Source organism: Odontesthes bonariensis, chromosome 14 (assembly GCF_027942865.1).
Source record: "Odontesthes bonariensis isolate fOdoBon6 chromosome 14, fOdoBon6.hap1, whole genome shotgun sequence".
In the NCBI taxonomy this organism is placed as follows: domain Eukaryota; kingdom Metazoa; phylum Chordata; class Actinopteri; order Atheriniformes; family Atherinopsidae; genus Odontesthes; species Odontesthes bonariensis.
Window position 1 is genome coordinate 19,711,494 of NC_134519.1, and position 24,721 is coordinate 19,736,214.

At 40.8% G+C, this 24,721-nt stretch overlaps 1 protein-coding gene across 2 annotated transcripts in view; it reads right to left on the minus strand.

The window, feature by feature from the left end:
- LOC142399025 (pre-B-cell leukemia transcription factor 1) overlaps positions 1 to 24,721 on the minus strand; it is a 49,275-nt gene that overhangs the window by 5,092 nt on the left and 19,462 nt on the right. Inside the window, exons 4-9 of one of the 2 annotated variants that reach the window (XM_075483370.1) lie at positions 9,193 to 9,437; positions 7,282 to 7,472; positions 6,862 to 6,997; positions 4,479 to 4,638; positions 3,103 to 3,215; positions 1,305 to 1,394 (exon numbers count right to left, since the gene is read on the minus strand). In XM_075483370.1, coding sequence (XP_075339485.1) covers positions 1,305 to 1,394; positions 3,103 to 3,215; positions 4,479 to 4,638; positions 6,862 to 6,997; positions 7,282 to 7,472; positions 9,193 to 9,437 — 935 coding nt within the window. The remainder of the gene's footprint in view (positions 1 to 1,304; positions 1,395 to 3,102; positions 3,216 to 4,478; positions 4,639 to 6,861; positions 6,998 to 7,281; positions 7,473 to 9,192; positions 9,438 to 24,721) is intronic. The other variant, XM_075483371.1, reaches the window with a different exon arrangement.

Genomic DNA, 24,721 nt, shown 5'->3' on the forward strand with positions numbered 1-24,721 from the left:
GGGGATCCCCCACACTACCAATTGGTTGTCTTTTTTCATTATTTTATCATAATTTTATTTTGAAATTACCATTTCACATTCTCATTGAATGATTATTTTCCAACAACCCCGGTTGTAACACTAACTCACAAATTACCAATAAATTTTCAATACTAAACTCAAGTTTCTTTCAACAATAAATGTCAGTGCGTTTTTTTTGCAGAACCCAGAGTTTCATTCAAGATTCAGAGAGAAAAAAGTATTAATATATTTTTGAATGCAGATACAATTTTTAAATGTATGCTTCTTTATTCAAGTGTAAATTACATTATGGCCTAACTCTTTCTGTAGACAACAAGCAAAACATTTCGAATAGATTAAACTGTTTTGAAACCACTTTGTGAGTTGCCCATACTTCAAAAGGCATAATCAGGGGCTGGAGATTCAGAAATGTTCTTTAGCTGAATTAATTTTGTTCATCAGAAGAAATTACCTCTAACTTCCAGTACGAAGGTTGTTTTCGGCTTTCGTCAGAAGATTTTTGTAGCTTCTCTTTGTCTAACTACCAGCACGTTGCATTTAACAACTGCCATTCGAGCCTGTTGCATGTTGTAGCAAGCTCTTATTTTAGCATGAGGATGTTGCAGACTTGGCTGTCAGTGCTGCTGTTCCTGTGGATGACTGATCTGACCAATGTGCTTGGACTGTTAGCCCAAAGCCCCTCTCTTTCTGTCCCTGTGACTGTCGTATTGATTCTGCTCAGCCCCGCGCACCCTGTCGCTATGGATCTGCATGCTAACACACCGCCTACAGTGTCGCCTGTCCCGCCCAGCCCGACCCAACCCCTTCCAGCCCAGCAAGGAGGTAAAGACAACTGGTCCATCCTTTGACAGCCTATTTAGGGAGTTATTTTAAGAATTAGCAACAGGGAACTTTCTATGGTGAAACCGGTATTACATTGGACAGTAAATATGAATTGTCCTATACTGCCAATGAGAGAGCAACACTGGGGGGGAGGACAACACCTGTGTCCTTGTTCCTGTTGACTGCAGGTGCCTCACTAACGCTAATATCCTCCGACATGTCCAGCTCGTACTCAGCCTGTTAGCTGCCTCAATGGCTGCCACCTAAAAAAAACGAGTGGAGCAGTGTGAGCGACAACTGGCTAGACAACAACCTGACCCTGCCAAAGTCTACTGAGTGGCATCCCAATGCGAACACAGATTTAGACGTGATCATCCACATCCCGCAGCTTGGGAATCACTGCAAAGCTTAACAGCAAAATAAATGTTAAGAAGGACAGAAGGATTGTTTACAGGTCTTACGTTGATGCCCTGTGGACTGTACATCTGGCTGGCTGCGAGGCTGTCACTGTATCCTCCGGTCTGGCTGATAACATGGCGAAGGGTATCCACCTGGAACAGCAGGGACACAGACAAAAGGCCTGGTCAGACAAAAGCACGGGATAACAAAGACAGCAATGCACAGGGAAAGGTCAGTCTGATAATAAAAGGGTATCAAAAACAAGAAAAGGTTGCAAACAGCAAATCTGAATGATTTGGCTGCTAATACAATCTTGATAACGAACAAAGCAAAAGGACAAAGTCCTTTTGAAAGTAGTAGTAGACGAAATTGCATGTTATTGTCAGTATGTTTACTGTATACACGTAAATGCAGACAATATGCTTAACCACACATAAAATGGAAGCAAATACTCTAAAGATTTACATACAAAGACATTCTCATGTGATCAGCCTGTCAATTACATATGATGTGAATGAGGTTTTTCATTCTGTTTTTATCTAAGATTTGTTCAAATACTGGAAAATAAATGTCATCTATGGTTTCATGGAGAGTTGCTTGTGTACAAAAACACAACCTAGACCCACTGAGCAGTATGACTTCTAACATTTAATAAATTTCCCTCATCTAATCGTGGTAGACAGTTTAGTTTAAGGCTATTCGCTGTTGGAAAGGGAAAGTTCAGCAGACCACTAGATCTAATTGACATTTCACGTCTATATTCTTAAGTAGACAGCAAAGAGACAAATAAGGTTCCAAGCAGTAATCGTACTCGTGATCTCTACACCGCCAAGCCTTACCTGTTCTGTGTGCACCTTATCTATTCAGCCAATGAATACAATTATCAGTTACACTGAGCGTGTGTGTGTGTGTGTGTGTGTGTGAATGGCAGGAATATTCATTATATTCAAATAATGGATATTATGAAATCGTGGTCTTTGAAAGTGGAGTGGTGATGTGGCTCACGATATGATCAAAATCCAATTCCAAAAATCTGAGTTGATATTATAGTTACAGCATGTTCAAAATTATGTCATAAACATGATAGTGTGAGATGTTGAACATCTCCAAACTTTTTTTTCTTTTCTTCTTAAAAAGGGGTAAAAAAAACCACCTCAATGAAACACTAAAAAAACCACACTCAAAAACCACTCTGAATGTAACCAGCATATTGATGTTTGTTGCCTAAAATACACGTACAAAATCAGGCCAGCTTAGTATGGGTTGCAGTATCTGGCTTTCAATACTAATTTTGAATCTCTAAGAGCGAGGCCACTCTGACATGTGTAACTTTTTTTTTTTTAAAGGCAAACCCAAAGACTTCTTTACCTCCTAAAAGGGAACTCCCTTTTGCATATTCATGAATGACCTAAAGCATTTAAAGAGCTGATCTAAATTGAAAAGAAGGGAGGGTGGAATCAGGAAATTATGCTAAAAGCATTAAAACCAGAAGAGAATTTCACCGTGGGTGGTGATTTCTTAAACTATGGTGAGAGTTGTAGCACGGTGTTGGTCATAACTGTCCACTGGGGCAAGGTCAGGGAGCCACGGAGCACCAGTGGCTATGTGAACTCTTGTCAGAAGTGCTGACGAGTGTTGCAATGTTTCCAAAACTGTCTGCAGTCGTCTATTCAACAGTGGCTTGACAATGGTATCTCCATTAATGCAAAGCCTCAGGCCATGTGTACCCTCTGTTTCACTGTGTAGGTCAGCTTATTCTAAACTCCCAGACTGGTCAGCGATTGAGCAACATCACAAATGATCTCAAGAATTTTGCCAGTTTTTGGTCACGTAGGAGGCAAAGCTTGGAGAGGCGCCTACCTGGGATTGTATGTTGGCCCCAACCTGACCCCCTTGGTACGAGTCCCCATTGAGGGACTGCACACTCATGAACAAGTCTCCGGAGTTTGACATGTTAAAAGAGCCAGCAGAACCTGAGAATACACAGAGGCAGAGAGGAAGATAGAGAGCAGGACAAAGATTAAGAGAGAGAAGAACGAAAGAGGGATGGAGAAAGGAGTTAAAATGATCATGCATAAGCAAAAGTGCATTAAGTGCGTTAGTTTGAAAGGGTGCCAGGCATCTTGAAAAAAGCTTTTCCTCCAAACTTGCACACAGCAGACACAGTAGGTCAACATCAAAATACAATATTTCAAAGGAAAAATCCACCTACAAGAACAGACAGAATCTCATTGTAAAACTATTGAAGTGAAAACTGGGCTTATAGATCATATTACTGTTAAATGTCTGTGCTGCTAGCCTTTCATTAAGGAAGTAGTAATTGATGCGCAGGAAGACCCAAAGAATTGTCTACGTCCTTTAATGGACCCCAGCTCCCCAGATGTAAAGAGACCATCGCGTAACTTGATTTCAACACCCGGTCCTAATCCAATACAGTTGCAAAGTCTCTATATGACAAAAGACTCCGCTTGCCCTCTGAGCAGCTTAATGGCATACATGAGGTCAACCGGACAAGAGGCAGGAAAAATTAACGTCCACAAGACCAAGAGGTCAATAACAGAGAGGGAGAAAGAAAATGAGAAAGAGACTGAAGGAAAGGCAGAGGAGGACAAGAAGAAGTGGAACAAGGACAGCAATAAAGCTAAAGCAAATCTCTGGGTTAATTAAGGAGAAAGAGGGGTATTCTATTAATCTAAGAGAAACACAACCAGAGACTGAACTCTTGGTTTTGGTTGTGTTTCGGTTGTGAGAAGTTTACTGTGTGCATGAATCTGCTCCAGTACTAAGAAATGGAATGTCTCAGTTCTTTGAATGTCTCTTAAAGGGATAGTTCGCCTCTTTTGACATGAAGCTGTATGACATCCCATACGAGTAATATAATTTATAAATATTTTCTTACCCCCTGCTGCGTACTGTGAGCCGAGTTACAGCCTCGTTTTGGCGTTGACAAAAGTAGTCCGGCTACTGCAGGAAAAAGTCAGACCTCACAATCGCTTGGCGCTATTTTCTCTCCCTTCGTATCTTTTGTGTCTGACTTTTTCCTGGAGAACGATTTTGTGATGCAAATGTATTACTCTTTTGAATGCATATTGTTTTGAGAAGCAAAAAACTTTATTTTTAAACCCCAGCCAGCTAGCCGGACTACTTTTGTCAACATGTCATACAGTTTCATGTCAAAAGAGGCGAACTATCCCTTTAATGTAACCAATCAGACTTAATTTCAGCCCAAAGCTCACCTGCTGAGTTGGGAGTTGATGGGGAGTTGGCTTGGCTGCCATGAGCCGACACACTGGTTGCATTGACTGCTGTCCTTGCTGCATACATGTTGGCCTCTTCTTGGAACTTGCCAATGTTTTTCTTGTATCGGATTCTCTTGTTTCCAAACCAGTTTGATACCTGTTACAAAAGTACAAAAGCAGCCAGTTAAGTTAGAACAAAGGTTATGTCGATACATCCAAAAGCTGGTTTATGCTCATTGCACTGGCCAGTACCTGCTTTTGTTGCTACAATGACACAGTCATGATTTTTGTTGCAGTTCTTTGCAAATATAATTATTCTAGCTTTGATCAAACCGTTTTCACGCATGAACACAGAGGATTTTTCAGAGATTATGCAGAAAATTTGGTCTGGACCTCTCCCACAGTTGCTGTTCACAGATATTTCGCAGCGTGCGGGTTTCTGTGGGGGGTGGGGCAAAATCTGTCTTTAGTGGGCGGAAGACAGGACCTGATGCAGAAATTAGAGTGTGGAGATTATTGTGTTTTCTCTGCAACACGTTGAGAACAGCAGATGAGGCTCCTTGTTGTGTTGATATCAACACATTACGTATTTGTTCATATCCACAATAGCAAGAACTGAATGGAAAGCTGCACAGAGGTCATCAGAAAGCAGAATGAAGGAGTAACGGTTCTCACCCGCATGCACACACCAATGTTTCCCACAGATGTGAAGGCAATGTGTGGTGGTGGGCCACGGGGGGGGGGGATAAAAATTCTTCGAAATAATTCCTTCGTTAATAATTGCTCACACAGAACTTTATTGTATTAACCCATAAGAGCCCAGACCCATTTCTACTTAAATGAAAATTAAAGGGGTTATAACACAGACTAAATAGACCACATAGAACCCATTTCAGAATTTTTTTCCAGAATACCACCCCCCACTGTCAGAGATCTGTAATGTGACATAGGCTATATGTCACATTGGGACTTAAGAACCTGGATAATTTCTCCATCAAGGAAAATTATGGGGGACGTAAGGATGTGTGACACCTGTGTCACGGTGGGTGACACAGGTGCGGCTTATCTGCAGATTTTCACATCTTCATTGTAAACAAATTAATAACATAGCTAATTACACTGGTCGGACTGTTCAGCTGTTTCAGACTGATACCTCCGGTTCAGGATGGTCCTCATCCTCAACACGCACGTCTCTTTTTCAATCGCGGAAAATATTTTTCAACACTCATCTGGATTGAAGCAGCAAACATTCAGTGTAAGAGTTTAAAAAAACTACTTTATTTGATTCACAGCTGCTAGTGTTTAGACCTCGACAACCCAACTACATTATTTATTTATTTATTTTTACGACAAACTTGCGATTAGTTAACTTTATAAAGAAGGCGTAATCGCTTGTTTGCTATGGGACGGGACGGGACGGGACGGGACGGGACAACATTGTATTCAAAATATAAAATATTTTTATAGGACTTTTTAATGTGTGATTTTATAAAGGTGCACGTGATACCAACCTTTCGTGAATTTCGCCAGCTGTCTTCTTTCGGTTGAGCCAGAGCTATAGAGCTAATCTAACGCGACGCTGAAGCTAGCAAGCTTCCAGGGAAGCACGGAGGGGAGGGGCTGTGTGTGTGTGTGAAGGCTATGCGAGAGAGACGCGAGGGACAGAGAGACTGAATGAGAGCAGGGAAAGGAAATGCAGCTTAACGAATACGAGTATTTTTTAAAATAGCGTTAAAAAAATAATAATAACGAAACGCAATATGTGGCGGCCGGTGTTTAATCTGTGGCGCACCACCACGAATTAGTCTATGTGTGGGAAACACTGCACACACGCAGTAAATGCTCTGGAACATTCGCCGCTACGCCCACACATTGTCTCACCAGCTGATGTTCCAGACATTTTACTAAGAGGCTGGATAGAAAATCTCTGCAAGATGTCCAGAGTGAATGATTTTTGAGTTTGCACATGCCATCTCTTTAACATTTCAGGACTTTATAGCATGTGTGAAAACGGCTTTTGAGATTTGTGGACCAGCTCCACAGGCTTCCTTTATCATATTACACTAAAATGTGGTCAGATACAGAATACTGAAAAAATACATACAAGCTATGAAATTATTGATGTAATGGAGAAAATTGTAAATCTTCTTCAGAATTTTATCTAAAAAATTGCACTACTTCAATGTTACATACAGTTTTTATCGTAAATCATCTCCCAAGTTATTACTCTGAAGCTGCTTGTGAGCCAGTTAAAACTGACCTCCAGTACATGATAAAACTGTTGTTAATATAAATTACAAATGGAAACCCAAGGTCACCAGAGTCGAAAGCCCACTGATTTCAAATACCAGGCCGAAGAGTTTTTGTTCTTTAAGGTTACCTGTGAAACAGTGATGGCACATTTCTTGGCCAGCTCTTCTTTGGCCTCCTCGCTGGGATACGGGTTACTGAGGTGGGAGTAAAAGTACTCATTTAAGATCTCTGTCGCCTGTTTGTTGAAGTTCCTCCTCTTTCGTCTGGACACAAACAGACAGGAACAAAGCCATATGCAAAAAAAAGAAAGTTAGAGGCTTATTTGTGGAATTAATAAATCAATGAAAAGCGTTTAAATACCACAACAATTATATGAAGCAGGTAAAATAAGATAGCAACAAAAACTCAAATAAACCATAAATTCAGACTGAAATGTTACGAGAGAATTGGATATGAGTGACTGATAAAAACAAGAATTAAAACACAAAATAGTATTACAACGAAGGGATAAGCTTCGTTGTAACTAGCAACAATGACACACACAGACCTGGCATCAAGAAAGCGTGAGCGCAGGATCATGACGGCCTCGCAGGTGCTCTGTTTCAGCTGCATCTGGATGGAGCTGAACTTACGGTGGATTATGCTGACCATGCGCTCGATCTCTTTGGGCGAGATGGGTCGTGTTCGAGACTGCTCCCTCAGCAGGTTCATCACATGGGTGGTGAACTCATTGCACGCCTGGATGCACAGACAGACAGGATTCATAAGAAGAATAACTATCACAGAGACTCGACAGCTTCAGACAGAACAAAAGGGTGAAATTAGATTCTGGAGAGGCAGCACCTTTACTGGTGGGCTTCATACAAGCAGAGCTGGCAGTGTAACAGCAGAAGTGTTAGAGGTAATAAGAATAGTCTAAATTAAAGCAGGAGACACGGTGCAATGTTTCAAGCCAAACAAATGTGGCAGCGGAGTCATACAGCGAAGGCAGTGAGACTCGTAGCGCTCAGAATATTAAAAAGACTTCTTTCAATGGAAGGGAAAATGTGACAACTGAAGAGAAATCTAAAATGACAGCAGGCTTTCAGACCCGTTCACGTTCAAGAGGTTTAAACTGTCTCCGTCTCTTTTCACTCCATCTTTAAGTCTACCTCTTTCTCTTTCTGTCTGAATCAGTCACTGGATATGACTGCATTCAGAGTCAAGGTGTCTGTTGCTTGTCAACACCAGGGTTACGTCAGTCAAAGTGATGCAGTGAGCAACCGTTCCGCTTGCACACACACGCGAGACACTACTCACTCATACACACGTGGGGTGTACATAGCGTGGTGACATAAAAATGCTCAGGTGTATATTGACTGTGACAGTTAGCGATGACTAGCCTTCCTCTGAGAAGATGACAAACCCAGAACGCTTTGACTTCCGAGGGAATGACAAGACGTTACAGTCTTTGGAGGAGAGCTGGTGTGTGACTGATATAATGGCTGCTTGCCTGCTGAAGATAGCAACTCTGAAAGCCTGGTTTGTCATGAGTTGTCCTGTGAGGGCTGATCTCAAGAGCATTATATTACTATATTAAAAAGAGTTCAAAATGATCAGGAAAACATCCGTCTTACATATCAGTACATCACTTACTTCTATTTGGGCTTATAATGTTTAATATTTCCTAAGATACAGCTGATCACGTAGTATGAATGGTAAAACAAAAACATTCGCCCACTTCTCATTAATTCATTTGCTGCATCTTTTTTCTATCATAAACTCACAGGAAAGGTTGGCCAGTGGTAAGAGGTCAGATTCATTATGTAACAGAAACGATTAGGGGTGTTGGTATGGTCATCATTACTGCTAGATCATTATTCAAGCAGTATGTATAGCAGAATACATGAAATACACTTTAATTTATGTGTCAAAGGTTTTTTTTTGTTTTTTTTTAAACATAAAACAGCAATGAATAGATCAAACAGTAAAGTTATAAGAAATCTAGGATGTCAACTGTTCTTTAGAGTATTAATGAACTTATCATCCCTCCAGATTGGGATGAAGTTTTACTCCCCATCATGTGGACAGTCAAACGAGCATTTCAAACAAAAAAAAAGGGGCTTATACCATTGAGATTGTATGCAATGTATGTACTCATCCTTTTCAGACCTGGAGCAACATTAGCATGCTTCTCCCTATCAAGCCCATTGTAACACAATTGGATTTTATATTTAGTCAGTCAATACAGTTACTGCTTCTTTGGTTAAGCAAAGAGCTCAAAATGATTCCTGACATAGGAATCCAGCCCATTTACAGTACATATGTATTGATTATTTATTGAAATAAAACTGCAGTATAAATATCCTCCACATACAGAGGAACTGAGCATGCATAATCCATGAAGTGCTTCAAATGAGAGAACACTGACTGTGTTTTAGAGCAGCAGGTAATAAAGAATGAGGTTGCTGTTCCCCACCTGTTCATACTTCTCCAGCTCTGTGTGGTAGATTTGTCGGATCTGAGACAGCTTGGCCCGGTAATCAGAGTGTTCTGCTGAGTTGTCAGCGCCGACCCCACCAGTGGCTGCCGCGGCGGCTGCCGCAGCTGCAGACCCACCACCTTTCTCCGGCCCAGCCACGCCCTCTGCCAGCAGCATGTTGTCCAGTCGCATCAGCTGGGGATCTGGAGGTTCCTCCTCCTGGGCACCACGAATACTGAGCACTGCAGAGGAGAGCAGATGGTGGCATGAAAACATTGACACTAACAGCCCTTTCAACACTCATCTTTAAAATGACTGAATAGTGAGGTGCAAGAGTTTTATAACAGTTGAAAAAAAGTCTTAACTGCTCCTCCTGCTCCAAGTTACAGAGTGAAGTTCCAGAAATATGGCCATCGTTATAAAAGTTCAAGCCTTTGCCATAAAAACCTGCAGACTCACAGAATCTGGCAGCTAAGTTAGACCATAAAATGATCATTTCATCGATTCTGACTATCATTTCATATAAAAATTCACACAGAGTTCATCTGTCATAGCTCTCGGTATGCTCACACTGTGTTTAGTTTGTAGCTGATGGCTTTATCTTTTGAGTTTAAACACAAAAAACACGTAAAAAAACGTGTCTGATGTGGTTATTTCATGCAAAACTAAATAAAATAATCCTAACACCTGATTTAGATGTACAAGAGCAGCAATGAGTAGTAAAAGGTTCAAAACTAATCATCAAATGGGGCCATTAAAATGAAGAAACAGCATATTTCTCAAAGTGCAGTATTTTAGAAGATTTATCTTTACAGAAAAACAATTAAACACTCAACTGCCATTCTTAGAATTAGTATTTGAACCACTGTCACCCACATGAAAGGCAGCAATATCACCACAACACTATCAACTCGACTTAAAGTGTTATCACATAATTAAAGCCCAAAGATGGCTTTGGATAGCGAAAACACTTTGGTTCGTTAATACTGTTAGTGTCGGCTAGTGTTTGATCCAAATCTTACAGATGCTCCCCTGACACTCATCTCTCATGGTGTGGAGAGTGAGGTTTAAACACATCAAAGGCAGGCCTGCTGAGGTGATCACGCACATACATACATAAACAACATAAACACTCTCAGCCTATTGCACACACACTGCCAGTTACACTCCTATATGAGAGAAAAATATGACACAAGCTACTCACAAAGAAAAACTAAATTCCATGGAGCGTTATTTGAACTGTGTTGTTTGGTTTAAACACAAAGGTGTTTCACCATCTCTTCGAGGATCAGTTCTATTGCCCTGCCTCTTTCTGCCACCAGAAGGCTCCCTTGGTAAAAGAAGCAGAGCATCCTGCTTTTTTCAGAGGTGCTGAAAACAGCCGACCAGGTGCAGCTCTCCATTCCATCCGCTGTCTTCAAGGACAAAGACGAAGCTGCCACAGCCTGTCTCACACACACTCTAATCCACGTATTTATCACAAAACTACACCACATACTGTATGTCTCTGTGATGACTGTAGACAGTGAGGGTAAATGACAGGCTGTGTGACAGAGCAGTAAAACCATATTGCAGCTGAGCAGTCTCAGGTCACAGCAGTGGCTTCTTTGTAAAGAGGATGTAAGGCTCAGTCGCCCTGTGACCTTTTGGCTGAGCAGGGGGTCCAGATGGATTCCAGGGGCCGAGCGGGAAGCTTCTCTACCCTTGTCCTTCTCTTTTCAGCCCGCCCTCCCCTCTCGCCCCCCTTCCATCCCTTTTCTTTCCTCTCTTTTTCTCCTCCAGCAACAACATCATCCATTCCCATCAGCTCCAACACGTGAGCAAGCTCCGCTCAAGAGGCAAATGTCAATGGCTATCAGACGGCTGGAAAAGGTCAGGAGTTCAGATGGGGAGCAAACGCGTGTACGTGTGTGTGCGTGTGTGTGGGCAAATGTGCATGTGGGCTGGTAGATGAACATGTGGATATGTTTCATGTGAATCACACCAGCGGGAAATTATAACACTCGCCAATTTGATTCTGACAAAATAGTGGCACATCCCAACCAGAGGGGGAATCTAATGAGCCTAAGAGTGATTTATTCATTCCCTCCAAGTCCCCGAGTGCACAACTAAAAGCATGAAATGGATTAAATAAATACAATTAATAAGAAAAATCAAACAATTCACTGTGCTGTGGCATAATTACCCCAACCACAGCCATCAGCTTTATTTATTTCTGTTCAGTAATAGCAATGAAATCGATTAAACCTCAATGCAAGTCAGAGTGCTCGTTGTGAACTCTGCAACCATGGACTATACATTAACGTAATCACCTGACAGAAGGAAGTGCCCTCTATTACAATAAATCACAAGCAGCACAATAACACCAAAAACCTTTTAAACACATTTCACGGTCTATTGTAGTGACAAAGGCATGAAGTCCATACCACTCTGCATTGTCTTACTCCGTAGACAGTCTCAGATTAGATAAAAGGAAGATGGCCATCATCTCATCTTGATCATTACCGACAGACTTAATTGAACAATGAGAGGGCTCAGTTCCCCTCTCTGTCGTTTCCTTCCCCCTTCCTCCTTTCTTCTTCTCTCCTTCCCTTTGTGCACGCTCTTGTGTAATTTCTTCCTTGCCCGAGATGTGGGCCACTAAACCCACAAAGGCAAAGCATTAAAAGTGAATCATAAACAATTCTCAAGCTGTTTCCTGAATAATGAGAGGGAATCTAAGAATAAGCCTTTTGTTTCTGTTCTATTAACAAAATTGATATTTGCTGTTTTACTTCTTCAAGAGCTGGACCATGCCTATCGCTACACTGCCTACTGTTTGCAAACCACAGGAGTGTAAATAAACCCGACAATTAAGCCACCCACTCGTAAAGTTGGAATCTAGGTACAAGGAGCACACACACACACACACACACACACACACACACACACACACACACACACACACACATAAAGACACAACACAAACATGCACTTTTGTGAATGAATGACATATAGACAGAAACAGCTAAAAAATGTATTGCCATGCACACTGGCAGACTAGCCTGAGCACCGAGCCTGGCGCCCAGCGAGCACTTTTAAATGAAAACATGTTTAATTAATGATGTTGAAGCATTCTGTCACAATTAGGAAGATTTAGAATCAAACAAGGCAGCAGTGATGTCCCTGACAGCCCTGATGAAAGTTTATCTGTCCTGCCTCTGACTGGCAGCTACCAGCCAACACTGGACTTGATCCATTTCCCATCAATACAGTAATGCAATACACTCCGCTGCCCTGCAGTGTAGATATGTGTGTGTGTGTTTGTGTGTTCTTTCTTGCTTAGCTCTTGTCCACATCACATGACCCAAGAGGGGACCAGGCAGTGGCTGTGCTCCCTATTGATTGTGTGGGCACACATCATCTAGGGTTTCAGCAGTTAATAAATCAGGCGTGCTCCTGACACAAATATGTGTGTGTCTGTGTGTGTGTGGGCCTGTCACAGAGCAGTCAGCAGGAGTGAAAGCGACAGGCACATGATAATGTAACATCACCACCATTCATCCCTGCCACACAGCATTCTGAGACAAAACAACAACAACCTAGGAACCTGAAAAAAGCAGCATGATTTACAGCAGACATGACAGGTATCACTAATACAAAACCTCCCCTCCCCATTTCTTCCAGGAGTTCAGCCTCCTGCCCTCATCTGCATATGATACAGTCCGAATAATGCAGTCTTCATCAGATGCAGCAAGGTCGCATATTTCAAACTGGCTCACAGATTAGAAGTTAAGTACAGTGCTAAACAATACAGTTATCGTTATTGAGAACGCTAAATGAATATTATGTTACATTAAATCCAATTTACTCTGCATGGGATCACGTCTACTGAACTGGATTGAAACTAATAAAAAGACATTTCGACTTTAGGATTCAGAGCTCACAATAAAATACCATTACAACAATTGTTACATCTTAAAATCTCAAAGGGTTTCAGTACATTCCTCACTGTATGTGTAACTAACTTAGACCTTAAATCTTCCCTCCACAACATAATATGAAGATGTTTAAAGTTTACTGCAGTGACTCGGCAGTGTACGCCTTAAACGCAATCTGATTCAAAGTAGACAGTTGAATGGATGGATTTTTATTCTATATATGCCTCTTTGTCATCAAAATCTGCTGACTACAATACCCACAATGCAGCGGCTGTAGTAGAGAGGAGGACACTTATCTGAGTTCATGTGACCCTCTTCACATCTACTTCTCAAGAGATGTTTACAGACTTTGATGTGTAAGATATGAAGAATTTCCCCTTTAATGTGGCCCAAAACACAAGCAACCCTGTGAGGATGTTTGCCTGAATAATATATAGCTAAAACTAATAAAATCAAGATTTAACCATTTATTACTCTGAGAATAATAAACACGAGGAGGATATTTAACAGGTGTGCCACAAATAATTGTCATTAACAGTTTGTCTCTTTCTTTTGTTACTTTGAAGGAAATTTCACAACACAAACCTAAAAGTAGTCCAGTAACACATGCAACTTAAAGGAGAATCAAGAAGAAGTGGGTGGGGTAAGGGATACATAGATATATCTTTATATTAAAAGTATTAACGACTTAGACCACCTTCTTTTTGCTGAGCTAGTTGCTGAGTTGTCTTTTGTCATCTGGGTTAAAACCACAATGTGCCCGCAAGAGTGCTGCAGTGTTTGGCTTTGGAACTAAATCCATTACGTTAATGTGAATAGATGCTAATCAAAATGCAGCTGGTCGAATACCAGAATATAATTGTCTTGCGATAAACTCTCCAGCCAGGTGCCATTAAACCCCAGCACACAAAAGAAAGCTCAATCAGATGATGTTCTTTACAATTTACATCTAAAAGATGGAAAATTATTAATTTTGCACAGCTGTTTTTATACAGGTGGAATAGAAATCACTGTAATGAGTGGTTGTGATCGCTATAATTAATTGCAATCAGACTATTATATAATAACAGTGACAGGATTTTACTCAACCCATTTAACAGTCCAACTCTCTTTATTTGCCAGATGTTATGTATTTTGTTTGTGAAGTCGATGGCCTAAGAATCTGCTAACAATCAGAAAATTCTCACATAACTAAAACCGAAGCCTTTGTCTTTCCCTGCAAACCCGAGCACTAAACTCAAACATGCTATCTACTGTCAAACACAACATGCACCAAAGCCTCACAACTGAGAAAGTGATCTCGGTAACATTTTGCAATTTTGCATGAAAAATGACCCTAATGATTATTGACCGACTAGGTATTTTAATTTTCTGTCAACTGACTAATCAGTTAATCATTGTCTCAGCTCTGTAGATCCACTGATCTCAGCTTTCAATACTTGGCTCCTTAAAAACCAATGAAACAACCATTATACACTGCAGCATTGAGCCAGTCATTATGTCATTATGATGTCAGAATGCCAGTCAATACATTATGAACAATCATTATAAAATTTCATAGTTTGCAATCAATGGATGTCATGAAAGGGACTGGCTTGTTCATGACTATCCATTAACTGATAGGAAAGTTTCCAAAATGTTCTCTCCATCAACTGATGATTGGAAGCTGTACAGTCTCAGCACACAAGGGCATAGTCATAAAGTACCTCTAAAACAGTTTTATGTTTTATCAGCCATCTCTAGTATCATGTGCAAAAAGGGGACAGAACTGAAGTGTTGTATCTGACACTGGGTGGGGGGATGGGAATAACCAAGGACAGGGGGGAAAAAAAGCACCAAAGAAATACTGGAGGGACGGGCAGAGATGAGGAGATGTGGATGGTACTAGGAGGGAGGAGAGTGATGGAGGGAGAATGAAAGGCGAAAAATAGAAATGGAATAGGAAAGCGAGGTGTCAATTAAAAAAATGAACCCCAGTGCATTTGGGAGGTGACAGCTGGTGGGAGACGAGCTGACAGGCGTCACATTAGGCGGATTTGGTGGCCGCTCCCCTCATCCCCTCCTTTTTTTTTGTCTCCTCTCCCTCTGTCTCTTTGCTTCCATTGCTTTCTCCACTGGCGATCGGCAGTTTCTCGTGTATGTGTGGCGGTGGTGAGCAAGGAAAGAACTCAGCTTGGTGTTTTTCAGAACAAGTTCCCCCTGCAGCCACTCCTAATAACGGTAATTATCGTCATCATCTGAGGCTTAAGCAGGCCAGTTTGAGGCCTGAGGGGCTGGCCTGATAATGAGGCAGCCAGCGCCAGAGGAGAAGACCATTCCGAGCACCGCCCTGCCACCAACACAGAGCACTCCCATTTAAAAGCCTTCATTAAAATAATTCATTATTCAAAATAGGCAATACATTAGCCCCTGGCTGTCAGCCTTTCTTAAGGTGTCTCAAAATATATATCTCCTTGATTGAATCCAACTCGTGCTCAACCCGTGCAGTTCTAACAGCTCGAGGCTGTACTTCGAACAGCAGTGGCTGAATAGCTGAGGAACTGAGGAATAGTCACGAGCTTGGAGCCTGCTTGCAGAGACAAAGACATCTTTATGGAAAGAGGAAAGTGCACAGGAAAACACAGAATACACAAAAGACCTATCTTTGAAACCTTGAGCAGGCTTGGTAATGTTTCAAATTCCTCGCATATTTTTCAGGCATGTTTGCTTTTATGTGACACTGAACAGGTGACAGATAACAAAAGGATGAGGAGAAGGCTGGGATTTCAAACCAAAGACAGCGCAGCTGTTGCTGCACCACTTCTATGACTTTCCAAAACCTAAAATATGACATGAATACACTCTTTAACAAGTGGGCAAGTCAGTGAAGATATGAAATAGTGGATGTTTAGAGGGCAAAAGTGTTATGAGCGGTGAAACTCCATACTGGAGTGAGAAATTGTTGTAATAAAGTATAGCAACACCAATACTTGTGCAAAGAATAAAAAAAAAGAAGACTTGAGAGAGTTTCAAATGACAGGATAAGATGTCATATGAAACATGACACCCAGGTGGACAAACTCATTTTCTTCCCCTTTCTGGCGCGATGCCACTATCAACAATCTATCTAAAGGAGACAGCAAAGGCTTGTCTCCTCCATCTGCAACTTCTCAGGCCTTTCATCTTTCAGCCACAGTTTCCATCCGCCTCCTTTCAAGCAGGACATGACCGTCAGTGTTGAGTTTGAAGAAACGGAAGGAAAAACTCAAAGCAACCAATAAGACACGATGATGGTCTTCCATGTTGCTATTCATGACGTAGAATGTGACACACCAGGAGAAATACATCTTACGAAGTTAAACTTCCATGTTTAAAAGAACCCTACATATACAGGTTAGAGTTGGTGTCAAAATGGGAAAACAATCCAGTTTTATTCAACAAAGGAGCCAAATAGCTGACCAAAGTTACGATTGAAATCATGAAGAATCTGACAAAGGAATAAGAAAAAAGGTAGACAAATCAGAAAAAAGAAAATGCCAGCTTTAGATTCTTTCATTTGAAGCATTGCAGTTCACAGCCAGACTTTTGTGAGTATAGTATTAGCAGTGTTTCATCTAGCTACACTGGAAACAGCTACTTTTGTCGTCTAGTTTTAGCAAATTAATGTCAGCCTCTAATCAAATGACAGCCAGCGTAAGGATGCCGTCCTGGACAACAGTTGGGAAGGAGGTGATGTGTGAAGTGTTGAGAGCCAGGAGGACGCCATCCATGATGGTTAATATCCTGCCCTAACTGTTGCCCTACAAGCCCTCCCCACGCACCAGGACAACAGATGAAACAAGAGGTCCAGTAAAACAATACTCCTCAAGTCCCCCACGGTGTGTGTTCCGGCACATGGCACATTTCATAAGGCCCCGCTCTTTGACTGTTGATGAGTTTATGCGAAGGTAATTAACAGTAATTAATCCTTAATTACAGCAATTAGCAGAGTCGCAGTAAATTAAGCCACATCTGGAGGCACAGCGTAGGGCTAGACAAGAAGGGGTGGGCTTTTCAACGACTGAGGAGGCAGAGACCACGTGACTGAGGCTGTTCAGGTCTACCTGGGACGTCCAGGTCGCCATTCCTGGTCCCGGTGGTCTGCTGGGACCTGTGATGCACAAACATGGGTGATGGGGGCAGGGTCTGATGAACACCAAAAGCTGAGAGAGATTAGTTTCATTGCTGAACAAAATTGGTCCTTCTCAGGGAGAAAGGCTCCCTTAAGCTACCATGCAAGGACGCCCACCATATGGTTGCTCATAGACAGTGGTGCTTGTGGTTCTGCTTCGCTGTGCTCCGCTTCACTCGACAACGTGTGAACATGAATTTTACAAAACCATCACCAGAGAGCAAAGCTGGCTTATGGTAGGACAAAACTACACCCACTATGTACAGAGTAAAACACTGAGATGCTTCTGATATATTACAACCAGCCTATCTGGACAAAGTCCATTTAAAATCACATGATTAAGTCTGTACTGCCCCCCCCCCTGTTATTAAAAAAGATGGTGAGTGCCTATTTAGATTATTCCATGATACATCTCATCTCCACTGGGAGCAATATCTTCCATGATGACAATGCTCCTCTCCATAAAGCACAAGTGGTCACTGAGTGCTTTGAATGGCATGATAATGATGTTAGCCATTAACCTCCGTAAATAGATATGATCCTATTGTCCTCTCTATATATAGATAAAACTCCAAATGAGAATCTGTGTGTATATACATTATCTGTACTTCAACATCTGAGACTAAATATCCTATACAGGAGGATCCACACAGACGTCATGAACTCAAAGATAATGTCTGCTGTGATGAGTGTTAATATTGTGTTCTTTATTTGGAAGGCTGACTCAAAGATTTTATGGGTTAAACTACTGGCAGCATCTGCAGCTTCCCTCATTTCTCTCATACACCAGAAGCCCCGAGGCCTTCCACAAGCTCAAATCACACCACACAAAACTACAAGGGATACTTTTGTTGTCCCATGACAAACTATGGCAAAGCTAAAAATATCAGTGTACTGTCTCTCAGTGTGTTGAGTCTTGCAGACTGACATTCCAGGATTGTGGTTACAGCAGCAATTGTCTGTTTACTCAAGTACTGAAAGTCCAATTCTGAGGTAGTTTCCTTGTAATTCCACTTTATACTTTAACACTAATGCCTTTTATTTACTCTACAACATTTTGTAACGTCTCGTCGCAGCTCGACATGATCACAGTTGAGAGGAAGGAACCAATGAAATATTTGTCAGTTTAGCTTAAAAAGCATCAATGACTAATTGTTTATTCAAACAGATGCAAATAACTTTTACTTTTATGGGCTTAAATATCAACTAATATTTTGAGCTTTCCTTAGTATCAGAATGTCTGCAAACCTACAATTTTGTCAGATAAATAATCTAAAGTTGTATGCTGACTTTGGACTGGATTGTCTGGTAGGTTTCTGGTAGGTTGGCTTGGATGAATCTTGAGGAAAGCAGGTGATGCTTCCAATTAGCAGAGAAGAAATCCACAACACCCTCATTCTGAATGGAGCTGCTTAAAACAGGGTAGAATTAAAGCTTGCTCCTTGCCTCTTGGAAATCAGTGTAACACCACTTGTGTCCCGTTTAAAAAACTATATACTAAGGTTCATTTTGTTGAGTTTTGTGCAATGTGTTGCTGGATCAGGTCAAATCAGAAAAGTTTCAAACAAAGGTTCAGCAGACTCTTGAAGTTGGACTGATAGCTTAGTTTGAATGATAGAAATTTAGTGCCAGATATTTTGCATAAACAAAAGCGTTTTTTTTGTCCTGCGTGATACATGTCGTAATGCAGAAATAATGCAAATAATATTTGACTAATGCTTGGCATGAATCTGCAAAAAGTAAATAGGGATGTTGTATAAATGCATGGTTGTGTTGCTGTTGTGTGCGAGTGTTTGTGTGTGCGTGGTGTAGGTTGGTCAACTTGGGATGGTGGTTTAGAGCTGTAACAATGAATATGACTATGCAGTGCCTGCAGGCATTGGGAGTTAGACGTAGAGAAACAAAGAGTCAGAGAGGGAGAGTGTGTTTACAGCAGAGGTAGTGGTCCGGGCAGTCTAAGTGGTCTGGCTGGCAGGCCTACCACTCGACTAGCGGATAAAGCCTAGTCATTAATCACAAGCCTGTGGGATCGTCCCACTGTAGCAAAATACTAGGTCAGAGGGAGCTCCTGCCGTCAATCAGTACAGAAATGTGTGTGTGAGTCTGAGTGGAGTGAAACTACAAGCTGGGGAATGTGTTTTTGATGAGAATGTGTCATTTTGCCTCCAGCAACACACAAAAGAAGCATACAGTACTGAGAAATTAATGCATTAATGCATGCACCAGTGTGCAAGTGCTCGATGTCATTTACATGAGAAGCATATCAAGTCATCCAATGAAAATGAAAGCAGCATTTTCTACCCTAAAAGCTGGAAGTTGATTTTAAGAAATAAAGACAACACTGCTCTATTTAAAAGGAGCAAGCCGATACGCTATGCAGACAGCCCTGTGGCACCAGGGGGACACGCCAGAAACACTAATATCCCACTAAAATACGAGACACTTGTATGACTAAAGACCACTGAACACAGGCTCTACAAACACTTGAATCTTGAAATCCCACTTGAAAATCCATGCAGATGGGAAACATTATGAGCTCAACCTTGGTCACAGTGATTGGGCTATAAGTGAAGCATGGTCTGCCAAAGAACACTATGGAAGTTGTCATTTCGTCGAGGGTTTTGTCAACGTCAGAGAATTTGAACAATAAAAAACACAAAATTCAAAGCTGCTGTCACCAATGAACTGAACTCTGCCTCGACAGACACAATGCACATGAGAAGTGTAGATAAACAGCATGTTTTTAGTGATACTACTGTAGCTTGTTGACACTTTAGTTATCTCTAGTGAGACCCTGTGCTAATCTCAGCCACTGAGGCCACACATGCACAACTTGTGTTGCTGCTGGGCTCAGCTGTGTCTATATAATGAGCTTTGTAATACAAAAGTGAGGATGCTGTCCAAATGGTTTGAAATATCAAGAAAGTATACTATTCACTTTCGTTTAAAACTCCCGATCATCATTGATAGATTAAATTACATCTATATTTGTCTTCCAACCCGTGCTGTCAGTAAACACACATAAAAAAAAGAAGAAAAAGAAAAAACCCACCAATACTTTTAATAATTCTGATTTGGTTCCTTCAGTGCTGATGATACTGTGACACTGGGAAAAAGCAACGCTGTTACTGTCCACAGCAGAGCCTCCGTCAGAATACTGTAACCATGGAAACAACATCAAACTTTTTTATTTTTCAACATAATGGATCTCCAACTCATCCTGGTCACACTTTAACAGGAAGCAAAATACAGACCTGAGGAGGTGAACATTTTACATTTTTCTATGTATGTAGAATTATTTAATTTTTAAGTTTCTGTTTCAGTTTTTTTCTTATGTAGTTATTTACATTTTTTTCATTATTCTTTACCTATTGTAACCCCATTGAAAACTACTTTCTCTTTAAAAAAAAAAAAAATATCTCGGAATAAAATCAATGATGAATTTAAAAAAAATTCTCTTATCCTGCTACTCATCATTTTTACTGATTTAAAAAAGTATTTCAGTATCATCAGATGTACACAGCAGATCTATGTCACAATGTTGAAGTTCTCCACTTCTAGACCTGGATCGTGCTGTGGCTTCACCTCACCTCCCAGTCGTATTCTGTCGGTCAGCCTCTACACACCTGCATCCCCAGCTGGACATCTTTTTCACCCCCTCCCACCCACACTCCCTCCCCGCCTCTACAGTCCTCTACTCCCAGCTGCTTTGGCTATTTATAGGCCCTGTTTCATTTCCACACCTGCAGGGAGGCAGAGTTGTCACAGTGGGCCCACAGAGCCTCTCTGGAGTACTGCATAGGAATGAAAATGCACCTTGCTGATGCAGGGACTTATTCTTGTCACTCTCTCCCTGCAGACTTGCATGGTACTATTTTGTTGTGCACGTGCAGTCCAGTATGTGCTGCAAAGATAACATGAAAAACGGATTCCATGTAAATACGATTCCCCAGTGAGGGGTGTGAGGTTTATTGACAGGGATTACACCTTTGGAATAATCAGGTGTGTGCAGTCCCACATGCAAACACACAGCAGCTGGATATGTTATCAGTACATTTCCTCACAATAGCCTGCATGGACATTATTCCTTTATAAACTTGATTAACTGGAACCAGCAAAGTAATGCGCAGCAACATAAAAGTTACCGTTTTCCTCCTACATTTCTGTTTCTTTCCTGTCATGCCTTTCTACTCTGGGTGTAGTGGGCTGAGGATCCAGTCAGCGGATTACATTATCAGTCTGACCTAGTTGCCAGCTATCTCCTGAGACCTGAGGAGCCAGGCTTTCTGCACAGCCTTCCGCTGCTACAACACGCACACTGTGTAACTTTAATTTATCAGGGGGAAGAGGAGGGAGAAATGTGACAGTTTGACAGTTCTCTTTGCCTGCCACTCCGAGCTCTCGGTCTCCCTGCAGTGTGCTGGTTAAGGGTCCTCGCTATAGAAAAGTGCCTTACCGAGAACGGCTGTTATTCAGCACCCTGGTAACTAATCAGCAGAGCTGGAGCCCTCTTATTAACATGAACATTTAAGGTGAGGTTTGAAAAGAATTATGTGCTTCAGGATGTGGGTTCAGGAGGAGCCTTTTTTTTCTCTGACTGAAAAAGCAAAAAATCAAATCAATGTTGTATGTAATTATACTTTGTCATCTCTGCTGGTGGAAGAAATATTCAGATAATTCACTCCAATAAAAGTACCTGCATAGACGTGAAAAAATACTACATCAAAAGTAAAATTTAATTAAAAGAAATTGTAAGGCTACTATGGCTCAATGTGTGGCCAGTTGATGTCACTTTATGATTTATTTTGTCTTATTTCAATACTTTTTGACCATTTTGGCCATTTGACATCTCTTTGTACTAGATTTGTGAGCTAAGGTTAGTTGTTTTGTGTTTCTCCTTTATTCGTGTCTCTTTAATGTCCCAATTTGGCATGCCTCTGTTTTCTTTCTGTGCGGTTTCAGACATTGTGGATATTTCATTTTGTGAACTATTCTATTAGTTTTACACTGAAACGTTTTGTCTCATTTGGTTTTGTGTCTCTTTTGCGGTAATTTTTCAGCCTTTCATAGTTATCGAGAGGCTCGTTGTAGACAATTCTTTATTTCTTTGTGGTCCTCTGCATTTATTTTGGGTCATATTTTGGTCATTTTGCTTTTCTTTGTGGCCATTCTATGTCTCTCTGTTATCATTTTGAATCTTTTTATGGTTGTTTTGGCTCTCTTTTTGGTTGATTTACATCTTATTGCTATTTTTTGCCTCTATTTGGAAATCTTATACATCTTCACTTATGTATCATCTGTGTCTCATTTTTGTATGTATTATGATTAAGGGATTAATTCCATCCCTTGGATAAGGCTATTGCCCCTAGTCTCCTTGGACTCCCGTGTAGGCCCATTTAAGTTTCTGATCCCTGATGACAATTTTATCTGAATTACAGCACTTAAATAACAGGGATTCTTGCATAAAATCCTAAAAATATGGCCTTCATACTGGGCAACAACAATAGTCTTCTAATAATTTCCTGAAGTCTGCCATGTAGCAATTAGTCTAATTTGGAGCTGCTATTCTAAAAGCACAAAGGACTTCGAAACACAAAGCAGTTTCCAATAGTAGAGTAGAAATCATGACACACTCAGTCATGTGAAAGGAAGCCCGATGACAATATACTCTGAGAACAAAAGACTGATCTAATCCACCTGCAGATTAAAAAAATGAAACTTTCCAACAAAAGGAGCACTCATGTCTGGATAAAGAACGAAAAGCTACGTGTTGAAATGATTCTGTGCAACTCAAACCTTGAAAAAGGAATGAAAAATACATTCAAAGGAGAGAGCACTATGCTCCTCTCTGAGCATGTGATGATGGACAATCAGCCAAAATAAGATGGAATAATTGCGTTAGGGCTCGCAAACGGAACTATGCTGGAAAGGTAAATATCACCAGCCCATTTTTAGGTGGATCAGAACCATACACGCATATGGGAAATATAGGTACAACACTTCCCCTGCTGGAAGAGAAAAATAGCCAATATGGTTTTTCTGTGAAAATTTGGGGGATTGGAGGTGGGGAGAGATGTGCTGCTGCCAGATTAGGCTACAGCCTGTGCCAAGGTTATAAACAGGCTGTTATCAGGCTTCCAAACAGAATAATCCTCCCTGTATCAGCGCCCAAACATATGGGGCCACACAAAGCAGCAGCATCCCTGACAGACGCCCCTTTTTAATTACACAGAGGAGGGGGGCAGGACCTTTCTTCCAGCGCCTTTTTCTTTTCTGTTTGAGTTTTTCTCAGACCGGCCGTCGAGGAAATACATTTATTCTCATATCTAAGATTGCCTGTACTCTTTGAGTTGAATAAAGCTTACAGATGAACCTTTGATAAAATTAGTCCTAATATTTGTTCTAAAAGAACAGCTCAAGTTGAATGTCCTTTTTTATAATATCATATTTGTGTATTTTTTTTTGGTTTCTAAAATTATCAATGCCATACTCTAAACTGGAAGGATTTTATTTGTCTAATCTTCAGTTTTTCAATCAATTTATAGACAAAGTACATTACTGAACTTCACTAGCTTGTGATTTAGGAAACAGTGATGTGCACAAATCACAAGTTTCTGAAACTCACAGATCAAATGAATAAAATGACTTGCAGTTTTAAACAAAATGAAATGACATGACGTCACATTGGGCTGCAAAAAGTTCTTGAACCTTAATTTGATTCAGTGAAAGAAAAATATCTGTTCTCAATATCAATCAATGATTAACGAAGCTATTTGATGAACCTCAATATTGAACTTTTGTAGGACACTGACAGTGCGTGTTGTCTTTCTCCACTGTTTACTTCCACTATCTACTGTCAAATCAGTAAGCAGTTTCATTTAAAAAAATGGTGGTTAGTTGGAGAACAATTTTATTTAAAAAAAATACGAAAAAAAATCTACCAATTAATTTACTTTCAAATGTGCAAAACCATGTCAATCTGTTGCAGTCAGCACTGGAATGCTTAAGGACCTTCCTCCCATCTGAAAGAAATAAATTCTGGTTTTATAGACTGCATACAGATTTTAAAGTCTTGTTCAATAAAGTTTAAATGTCACAGAGGTGTAATAACGGGGATCATATAAAGGCTAGGCTTGGAAAAGCTATGCAAAAATGACAGGGTCCCCGTTCCGCTTGCACAATAAAATTTTATTTGGCTGAATCGGCCAATAAAAGTGGGCTTTGAAGGCTGTCAATTGGGAATAATTGGTCCATTTTACAGGAGTGATCATATTTCTCGGAAGCTTCTTTTCATACGGCTTGAATGAGTCTTGACAATGAGTCTTCTACTTAGGGACATGACTCACCCACCGGCCTTCAGCTAACACAGAACAGCATGCAAAAATAAACAGAAAAAAACATCTGGAAAACCAATACAGAGCAAGTATATGACAGCACAAGATGAACATGCAGCTCT